The 11730-nt window shown below is 34.7% G+C and overlaps 1 protein-coding gene across 1 annotated transcript; it reads left to right on the forward strand.

Moving 5' to 3' along the window:
* The first annotated feature begins 5231 nt into the window (after positions 1-5231).
* Positions 5232-6203, forward strand: OR51V1 (olfactory receptor family 51 subfamily V member 1). Its single transcript, XM_038004948.2, has one exon. It carries the CDS (start codon positions 5262-5264, stop codon positions 6201-6203), a length of 942 nt encoding a protein of 313 aa, XP_037860876.2. The 5' UTR covers positions 5232-5261.
* Positions 6204-11730: the final 5527 nt, after the last annotated feature.

The raw sequence follows: 11730 nt of genomic DNA on the forward strand, positions 1-11730 counted from the left end.
AAAGATAAATATGAAAGCATACAGTTACTATTTGAATTACTGTAACTATTATCAGGAAAATTCACTTCCATTTCTCTAGTTTAGAATTTCTTGAATCTGATTGTTATCCAATCTATGACCAAGATAATATCATTAGAGATACAAGTTTTAATTTCTGAAACAGTCTAGATTTCAGAAAAAGAAATACCAATAGTCATTTATAAGTCACTAATTATGTGCCTTCTCAAACAGAACCCAGGTACTGTATTAACAGAAAAAGAATAATTAAAACTCGTCCAGAAAAATGCATAGGAAGAGAATTATAGTCAAATTAGAGACCAGTAGACTGGCCTCTGATATTTATGAGAGAGAGAAACTGAAAGGAAAAGCTTGTTTCTTAAATAGAGAATCTTGCTAAAATGGTGATGGAGTGAGACTGGACATGTTTTGCAAGGTCCAGATTGTGAAGAACCCTAGAAAGTCCCCAAATGTTTCTAAATAGCGTGATAATATAATCAAATTTTTATTTTAGACAATTTTCTTTAGCTACAGCGTGGAAAATTACTTCACAGGAAAAACCTGGTGAAAAGAAATACATTTTGGGACTATTTCAATTCTTCAGGAAAGAACCTGGGTTACAATTGTACTAGGAAAATGTCATATCTATGGTTGACATGGATGCTCCAAAGTTTCTGTGTTAAAGAAATTACGAGGCCACAGAACAGAAAAAGACAAATAAAAGGAAGCAGGGTGGACATTGAATTATGTGGAGCATCTGAATTCTAGGGATATGAAGTATTCATACTTTGAAGGGAAGAGTATCAAAAAGGAGAGAGTTGCATATTGTGAAAATTTTGGAGACATGGAAAGAGCGTTTAAGAATTCAGCATAGTACTTATTAGCATGTACATGTGAAAAAACGACTTTAGGGTGGAGAAAATATCACCCTAGAAGTTTTATAAATAACTATGATTAATACTCACCCATGAACATGAATAAAGTTTATTTCTGTTGGTCAAAATGGAAAACTTTATAACTCAAAAAGTATTTGGTAGAATAAACAAAAAAGTATTGGCTGGGGGAAATTTGCAGTAGACTAAATATTATCTGGTGCCATCTAAGAAACCTTGAATACAATACCAGAAATGATCAATCTGCTTCCATATAACATGACTTTCTTCCATAACAACTCTCAACAATGTGTATAGGAACATACCATTATCTAGCAGTTACCAAAGTAAATTTCACAACAGCTGGCATGCAATAAAAAAATTTGGCATGCATGCATGAGCAATAAATGTCACTTAATGAAGAATATACCCAGTCAATTGAGCCCAATTGTCACTAAGGTTAGACATAGTGGAAAAAAATTCAAGATTGTAATTATAATTGTATTTTACATACTCACATATTTAAGGCTGGAAAGATATAAAAAAGACCTAATTAATACTTCTATAAATAAGAACTAGAATGTCATAGATGAAATGCACAATAAATAAAATTAAATGCAGATTAGACATCTAATAAAAGATCAGTCAACTTGACATAACAATAGAAATAAAAAAATAGAATCAGAGAGAATAAAAGGATAAAATGACCAAATTAGACACACAGTAAGCAGAAGGAATAAAATGTCAAAGCAGATATAAATTAGATAGAATACAAACAGAGAAGAATCAATTAAACAAAGTTTTTGTTTTAAAAATACAACTAAAATTTATTATAGATTATACTGATATGTAAAAGAAAATAATGGAATGTCATGAGCAATCTTTTGCCAATAAATTTTTCAAAAACTTAGAAGAAATAGGCACATTTCATGAAAGACACAAACACCTTGCAGCACTATTTACAATAGCAAAGACTTGGAACCAACCCAAATGCCCATCAATTACAGACTAAATAAAGAAAATATGGCACATATACACCATGGAGTACTATGCAGCCATAAGAAATGATGACTTCATGTCCTTTGCAGGGACATGGATGAAGTAGGAAACTATCATTCTCAGCAAACTAACACAGGAACAGAAAACCAAACACTGCATGTTCTCACTCATAAGTGGGAGCTGAACAATGAGAACACATGGACACAGGGACGGGAACATCACACACCAGGACCTGTCGGGGGGGTTGGGGGCAAAGGGAAGAAGAGCATGAGGACAAATTCATGCGGGGCTTAAAACCTAGATGACAGGTTGATAGGTGCAGCAAACCACCATGGCACACGTATACCTAGGTAACAAACCTCAAGTTCTGCACATGTATCCCAGACTTTAAAGTTAAAAAAAAAAAAAAAAAAAGGAAAATATAAAGTGATTATAACTAAATATATTAAAGCCATTAAATGTTGAGTTGCAAACCCTCACACACAGGAAACTCCACATATAGATGGCTTCACTTGTGATTCTGTATAAAAGCTGGAAGAGAAAGTAATACCAATTCTACATTAAGTCTTCCAGAAAAGTGAAGTGGATGGAAAACTCCAATTCATTCTATGCAGGCAGCTTCAAAGTCAGGAAAATGCATTAAAATAAAATTAAACTGCAGATAAATATTTCTCCCAAAGATAGTTGGTAAAAACATAAGACAAAAATCTCAGCAAATGTGATCCAGTTATTTAACTTTCAAACGACAGTCAACGTAGTATAGCACACAGAGAGATTAAAGAAAAAATACTATTGTAATCTTGCAGTTGCAGAAAAATCATACACCTGACTGAAATCTACCCATGCAGAAGTCACTCATTTTTCCCGTATGTTTTCTATCTTAGTGATTTATATTAACATCTATGATCCACTATGGAAATTGTATGTGGTCAAAATTACTATGGAATTTACTGGCCGAGCATGGTGGCTCACGCCTGTAATCCCAGCACTTTGGGAGGCCGAGGAGGGCGGATCGTGAGGTCAGGAGATTGAGACCATCCTGGCTAACATGGTGAAACCCTGTCTCTACTAAAAATACAAAAAAAAAAAAAAAAAAAAAAAAAAAAAAAATTAGCTGGGCATGGTGGCAGGCGCCTGTAGTCCCAGCTACTCGGGAGGCTGAGGCAGGAGAACGACGTGAACTCGGGAGGTGGAGCTTGCAGTGACCCGAGACCGCAACACTGCACTCCAGCCTGGGCGACAGAGTGAGACTCCATCTCAAAAAAAAAAAAAAAAAAAAAAAAAAATTTGCTATAATCAATTTATGTCTGTGTTCAGTAAACATATATTAAACCGCTACCTACAGCAGAGACTGCATTTAAATGTATATAAACATGAACCATCTCTCAACCACGTGGTGTACTATATTTAAATGTTTATAAATATAAAATATCTCTCAATCACATGGTATAATGAAGACATAAACATTGAAAAATAGTTGCACCATGGCCAGGCTTGGTGACTCATGCAGGTAATCCCAGCACTTTGGGAGGCCGAGGGGAGCAGATAGCTTGAGTCCAGGAGTTCGAGATCAGCCTGGGTGACATGGAAAAACCTGTCTCTACAAAAAATACAAAAATTAGAAATTAGCCAGTCATGATGGAACACGCCTGTAGTCCCAGCTACTCGGGAGGCTGAGGTGGAAGGATTGCTTTGAGACCGGGAGGCAGAGGTAGCAGTGAGCTGAGATCCTGTCCCCATGCTCTAGCTGGGCAACAGAGTGAGACCCCATTTCAAAAAAAAAGAGAGAGAGAGGGAGAGAGAGACAGAGAAAGAAAAATAGTTGCACCACAAGCATTTAATTAATTCTATGTTAGGAACAGGAGTAAATTACCTTAGGTGGAAAGGATTCACTCTGTCATTGAAGGCTAGGAATGACTTCACAGAAATGGTGATGTTTCTTTTCTTTTGTAACTTGAACTTTCCAACCATTTTAGCTACTTTATCTTTTTATTTTTAACCTTTTTTATCTCAACCTTGTTAGTAAACACATTGCATTAGTCATTGCTGTTTGTTTTGACTGAATCCTTATCAAAATATTAGCATACCTTGAATGTAATTTCATTTCAGAATCTATCTATCTATCTATCTATCTATCTATCTATCTATCTATCTATCTATATTAGATTTGTTAGCTCCCCCTTTCTAAAACTACTGTTTAGTTCCTCATTTGTATACTGAGAATAATGCTTAGGTGCTCATATAAATTAGTTTTTTTATATTTATAAATTTTCATTCTTCAAAAAGTCAAATCACTACCTCTTAAAAATAGTTTTTAATTACCTAATGATATAAGTCATTTTAGTAGACTTTTATAAAATTCCATTTATAATCTGATATCCTAGAATTATTCTTACAAGCTCTAATTATTCATAGATTTTCTTAACCAAAGAAACTCATATTATGCTGCCTTATCTACTTCATATGGGACATGCTGAAAATATTGGGTAGTAGACATAGATCTATAGCAATCTAGACTAAGGCTACTTTATGACTATTTAGTTATTATCAAATACTGCTTGCTTATATAACTGACTTTATTCTACCTATAAAGAGCTGACATAGTCATAGATAAACGAGATAATAACAAATATTTGTCTAGGACTTTGGTTAAAATGCAGGCCAATTATATTACATATGAAAGACATAAGAAATAACAGTATTGTGAGATTTAGAAAGGAAGAAATCTTACAAAGAATAAATAAGTGCATGAAAATGAAGAAAAAGTCCATTTTAAATAGGTAAATAATTTGCAGAGGAGCTAAACAATGTGGAATGTGCAAAAAAAGTTCCAATTCCACTTGGTTTATATAGTTTCTCTTGAATAAACTTTATGTTTCACAAAGTTTGGTTATTTTAAACAGTATATACCTTTTGGGATCTTATCCTTTGGGGAAGTGAAAGAAACAGCTGCAGCACCAAGAATAAATGACCTAATTTCATATTCTCTTAAGGATGATGCCACCTATAGCAGTGGTACACACCTGTGATCATACACTGTCTTCCTTTAGGAATGAACAGAGACTCCCAGAAGTCTATCCTAAAACCTAACTCCCATGTGACCAGTAACATTACTGTTTCTTCAAAAAACTCCCCAGTCTTCTGTTATTCCTAGTCACCAGCACTGGACTATCTAGACAAGTAATTTTTTTGGCCGGGTTTTTGTCCATGTCTAGAAAACCAGGTTTTTGCCCTAAAGGGTAAGGAATAAGGTCTCTATTTTGCTGCATTTATGACAATTAGAGAAGTTGTATTTTATTTTCTTCCTAAAGGCAGACAAACATTACTAAAAATTAGGGGATTACAAACCTATGTAATTTGCATTTTTCTGGAAGTATTTTCAATCTTCTATTAATGTCTATCTCTAACTCAAACTTCAATAGTTCCAGATTTATTCTCACTGGTTTTCCTGGCCTAGAAGTTCACTATCCCTGGCTCTGCATTCCTTTCTTCTCCATCTATTGGCTGGTGTTCTTGGGAAACTGCATGGTGCTCCATGTGATCTGGACTGAGTCAAACCTCCACCAGCCTATGTTCTATTTTCTGGCCATGCTGGCCCTCACTGACCTGTGCATGGGGTTTTCTACTGTGCCCACGGTGCTGGGGATCCTGTTGGGGTTCATTCAAGAGATCAGCCTGGATTCCTGCATTGCCCAGTCCTATTTCATACATGGTCTGTCCTTCATGGAGTCCTCTGTCCTCCTCGCTATGGCTTTTGACCGCTACATCGCCATTTGCAACCCACTGCGCTATTCTTCCATCCTAACTAATGACAAAATCATGAAGATTGGGGTGGCAATCTTATGTAGGAGTTCTTTGCTAATACCTCCAGTCATCATCCGTTTGAAATTCTTGAATTATTGCCGTCCTCACATCCTTTCTCACTCCTTCTGCCTGCACCAAGACTTAATTAGAATGGCCTGTTCGGACATCCGCTTTAACAATGTCTATGGTCTCGCCCTTGTGATCAGCAACCTGTTGTTAGATGCAGTGCTCATACTTATCTCCTATGTTATGATTTTGCATACAGTCTTGGCCATTGCATCCTGGGAGGAGAGACTCAAGTCTTTGCAGACCTGTGTATCTCACATCTGTGCTGTTTTGGTTTTCTACATCCCAATCATTGGTCTGACCATGGTTCATCGCTTTGGGAAACACCTCCCACCACTGGTTCACGTCCTCATGGGCAATACCTATATCCTTTTCCCACCCATGATGAACCCTATTATTTATAGTATCAAGACCCAACAGATACGAAGAAGAGTCCAGAGATTGTTCTCCTTGAAAAGAGCCTAAGTTTAGATCAAAGTTTATGTATTTACAAGCCAACAAATGGGTTGTAAAAATGTCAAAGTCAGTAAGTATTTAAACATAAAGTTAATAACTTGTGTTAGTTATAATTTACGTGTTACAAATACCTTCCTCTTCATTATATCACAATCATCATGTTAGTAACATTGATGTGTAATATTGTGATCAGTTTTATAAATCTGAAAATGCATATAGACTGGAATAGACATCATATTAATGGATGAGGCAGATGAGCTATTATAATCTATACCTTATTATGGCCAGTTGATTGCAGATATTTTTGGTTCTACCAATTATGGCAAAAGTAAATTTTGGTAACATCCTTCAAGTAATGATTGAGAGATCAACCATGATCTTAGCTAACTTTTTACTCTGTGCTTATTTATTGTTTGTTTATGGTTCCTTCTAGCTTTTCCAAGCAGTCATAAAGTGGAGTAAACATCATGAGGTAATTGGACCATTTAGATCAATCAAAAGGTAGTGAAACAAATAACAAAAAAAGTTATCTTGATGCTAAGTTATCCACCAACCAAACAAATTTTCTTCTATAAACAATAATTTTATAGGAGATACAGACAACCAGTAATTGTCAGAGTAGAAAAAAATAGAGTTTGTGATTAGTTTGTTTATCCAAATAATGCCAATTGCAGTTACCATTCGAAAATTCTTTGAATCATTTTTAAATGTTTACCTTGACTCTGCACATTTATTTGTCTTATCTCACTTAAATCTCCTGCCCCAGATAACAAAAATAGAGCTTAGATTTTTACTATCACCAAATAATGTAAATGTTTCTAATTTAATCTCCCCATCAAGACTCTGAGAAAGATATTATTTTCTATTACACAAATTGACATTTTTAAGCTCAGAAAGGCTAAATAATATGTCAAATGTTAAAAGGTAATAAATGATAGATTTGGATATATTCTCTTTTTGAGTTAATTTCAATTTCCATGACAGCTTTCTTTTCTATCACCCTTCTGTACTTCTTTTTAGTATAAAATTCTTATATGATTATACAATCATCATAAAACGCTTTTATGATAAATAAAGGTAGAAAACATTCACCAAAGTAAATTATGAATAATGATAAATGGTACATATTTGAACTCTTGTTGGCATTTGTAAATTTTTTCAAAATGTTATTTCTAAAATGAAATGTATATAATTCAATTATATTTTAAATCAGGTTTATTGAAGTAACCTTATAAACATTAATTCAGTCATGTTATATGTATATTCACAGTTCGATGAGCTTTTAAAAATATTTAGTTATGTAACACCACCATAATCAAGATATAGGATATTTTTGTAACTCTCAAAATTGCCTTTATGCCTTTATACTTGTTTTTTGTCAATTGCCTTCCATAACCCCAACTTCCTGGCAGCACCGATCTGATTTCTGTCATGTAGGTTTTGTTGTTGTTTGAGAAGGGCGCATGAATTAAATTGTAATAAATGTCGTATTTTCTGTCTGGATGCTACCACTTGTAATAATGCCTTTCAGAGAGATTAACTCTTGTTGACTGTATTTATAGTTAATTTATTTTTTATTGTTGACTACTATTTCATTGTCTTATATACACCAAACTATTTATTCATCGATTGATTAACATTTCACTGTTTTGTAGTTTGATTTTTAATAAAGCTGTTATAAACATGCCAACCCTACAAATATAAAACATTTCCCTAAAACTGGTAGAGTTTATTTCAATGTTTATATCTTTACTGTTAATAATCTACAACAGTAATAATAATAATGGTCTCATAAATATAATAGTTTACATTTATCAGATGCTTATTATCTGCCAGGCACTTTGGAAGCACTAGGTAGTGATTTTAACTATTAATCCTTAAGAAACTCTATAGGGTAAACTTTAATAATTAAATTTTGGATGTAAGAGAATTGATATAAAGGGATTTTAAATAACTAGAAAATGATAGGGCAATTTGTTTTCACAGTTGGCACTTTTACCAGGGCTATTACTGTTTCATTTTACATTATAGCTACTTCTCCATTGTTCTAGTTATTTATTTTTGGTGGTGTTCATGAGGTTGTGAAGAAAAAGAAATGCTTATATACTGTTGGTGGAAGTGTAATTTAGTTCAGCCATTGTGGAAGACAGTGTGAGATTTCTCAAAGACCTAAAGACAGAAATATCATTCAATCCAGCAATCCCATTACTGGGTATCTACCCAGAAGAATATGTCATTCTATTATAAAGACACACGCGTGTGTATGTTCATCGCAGCACTATTCAGCAAATACATGGAATAAATCTAAATACCCACCAATGATACACTGGATAAAGAAAATGTATGTATAAACCATGGAATACTATAAAACCATAAAAAGAATGAGATCATGTTTTTGCAGGGACATGAATGGAGCTGGAGGCAATTATCCTCAGCAAACTAACACAGGAAGAGAAACCCAAATACAGCATGTTCTCACTTGTGAGAGCCAAATTATGAGAACACATGGATGCACAGAGGGAAACTCACTCACTGGGACCCTTCAGAGAGAGGAAGGTGGGAGGATCAGAAAAAACTGCTAATGGGTACTATACTTAATACTTAATACCTGGGTGATAAAATAATCTATACAAAAAACCCCCATGACACAAGTTTACCATGTAACAAACTTGCACTTGTGCCCCTGAACTAAAAATAAAAGTTAAATATAAATAATTTTAAATTATATATTGATATAAATTTATGTCTCCAAGTGAGTTACCAAGTGAAATAATTATTTAATAGTCCTCTCTTTTCTTAGTCAAAATTATGATATACTGAATTCCTATGTAGTAGGTGTTGCACCTTATACTCTAAAGTCAGAAGTGGTGAGTGTTTTGTTTGCTTGTTTGTTTTTGTAGTGTTATCTTGCTCCAGTAGACCCTATTTTTGCTAATAGTTGCCTGAATCAACCTCCCACTTAAAGGTCAATTAATGCTTTTGAGTTAATCAATACATTTGCTGTGTCACAACAATTTATTTGAATAACTTTCTGTCCATTGGAACCTGATTTTCTCTGCTAGACTAATTCTTTCCCCCATAGGTGTCTACCCAGTCATTCCTACTACATCCCTTATCAGTTGTGTGAGAGGGGAAGCTGACACGTCTTCTGATGATTGGGTAAGCCAACTGGGTGAGCCTCTGATCTAAGTGCTAAATCATTTGGCTGACTTACGTTGAAAGATCTCATCTTACCTCCTTGATCTGTGTAAAACTTAATCCTTTCTGCACCTTTTGCTGAATTTTGACTGAACATTTTCTCTTGGAACAGCTTAGTGATCCACCCGTAGCCATGGCTCTTATGCCAAAAGTCCTGAAACTTGACCTTTTTTTCTTACTTCTCTTTCTCTCACATTCAGTCTTATGTTCTTTAACTATAGAGTCATTTGTCCCTAGTCAAGGTAACTCCCTTGACAGCTTCACTAGTGAGCATTCGCACCTCATGGAAGAGAAGGAAACAAGAGGGCACTCGAATTTCAAGTTCTCTGACTAAATATGCTGCATGGTCACTTTTACTCTGACATGGCTTTCCCATGTTTTCATGAGGCACTCTGCGTGAAAATCTTACTCAGATGTTCAAGCAGGAAATAGGATACAAGTATTAATGTCTCCTTGTTTTTAGCTTCCCTCTGAAAACACCTTGGGTTCCTATTCTTTCATAACCTGATACTTTGAGTGAGGACCAGAGTATGTGTAGCTGAAGGGACGTTGAAGATTATATCTTACTTATCTCCTTCCCTATGTGTCTCACTTCCCTATTTCATGCTGAAAGAGGTTTCACTGCTTCTCTTTTGTGGCTGAAAGGAATTTATCTCTGCATCCAAACTTCTTTCCTCCTTAACCTTTTTCTAGTTAATACTCTCTAGCTGAATCAATTTGACAGTAGGGCTCTAGAGAAAGAAAAGGAAAATCAAAATATCCAAAAAGCAAAGTGTCTTTGCGTTAAAAGATAGTCTATATATACATATCTGTCATATATATACACACATATAGATATAACATATATATGTGTGTATATAACATATTTGTGAGTATATGTGTGTGTGTGTCTATGTTCACTGTTTGCAGCATCTCAATTGTTGCAACTTCTACTTATAAAATAATGCTAACACGTTTTTGACATGTTAAACTTTTTTCCACTATATGACATTCATCATATCACATTTAAGTCAGCTGTCAACCCCAATGTGACCCTGCAAATGTGCAAACTAAATGTTATTACTGTATTTATAAATCATTAATAACATTTATTGAACATGTATTATGTTCACACTATTTTAAGTGTTTTATATATATTTCCTCAATTAAAAAAATGGGCAAATAGATAAAATAACTTTCCTAAGATTTCATAATTAGAAGTAGTGGGACAGAGATTTGATTTTTGGTAGTCTGGCTCCACAGATCCCTCTCTTAGTTAACAACCTTCATTGTGTACTAATGTCTAAACCATGAATTTCCTAATTAATAAACTGAAAATAATGGCATTCAATAAAATTACTTAAAGTCCCATCTCTTTCCATTCTAAGTTTCACTATGCTCCTGTACATTCTCTGCAAGATTCTGTCTTGTAATTCCAATAACAATTATTCTTTCCTGACTCTTCAACAACAGTCCCTTTTCTGAAATACATGTCCCCAGTTTCCTCCTGACATTTTTGGTACACGTTCTAAAGTTCATTTTAAGTAACATGATATCCAGATACCTAGAAAAATTTATTGACTGTTGTATTGAGATGCCTAAGAAAGGAAAGAAGAGGCTGAGTTATCCAGGTCCTAAGAACCCTTGCACAGACCTATGACACATAGACTGGTCTTGTTCCTGCAGGGAGCTCCTCCAGTGTTTCCAATTCCCTCACAGCTTTTCTGGGGCTGATATTTCCTCTTGGAATGATAAATCTGCTAAACTCACTTTGTCTGAGACCTGACTAATTGTTTCATTCAGTCATCAGATCTCACAGCCTTCCCTATATCTATGGTTGAAAGGTCATTTTGCCTTTTACTATGTCAATTTCATTATTTCAAAGGTATGCAGTTGGACCTTGGATCAACCTTCTTGAGAATTAGTATCTTCAAAGTGGACCTCTCATTTTAACTAAAGTACTCTACTTCCCTTTTTCTATCTATTGTCTTATGTATGGATTGGCTTCTTTTCAGGTTTCTTTAGCCCCTCAACAAACCTGGAGGATCACTGAAGTGTTACTCTTGGATTTTGTAGATTTAGAGATAACATGCAGAAAGTTCACACTGTGCCCAATAAACATGTTGTTTGACAATGATTCATGCTTTAATCATTTAATTTTGTCTCCAAGAATAGTGATCAATGAGATTCTGAGTCTGGCATTAAGATACCAATTTGCTGAAGATCCTGAATCTGTTGACACAGGCTCCTGGTAAAAAAAAAGGAAGTTCCTGTAACTCTTCTCCTGTCCTGTAGGTCAGTGTTGCAGCACTCATTCAAAGCTATAACTTAGGCTGATCCATAACTCCTTAAGGACTGT

This window comes from Chlorocebus sabaeus, chromosome 1 (genome assembly GCF_047675955.1).
Source record: "Chlorocebus sabaeus isolate Y175 chromosome 1, mChlSab1.0.hap1, whole genome shotgun sequence".
Taxonomy (NCBI): Eukaryota; Metazoa; Chordata; class Mammalia; order Primates; family Cercopithecidae; genus Chlorocebus; species Chlorocebus sabaeus.

What these genes read in the sequence shown, in the direction of transcription:
- OR51V1 (XM_038004948.2), top strand. Translation starts at nt 5,262, where the DNA reads ATGTCTATCTCTAACTCAAACTTCAATAGTTCCAGATTTATTCTCACT.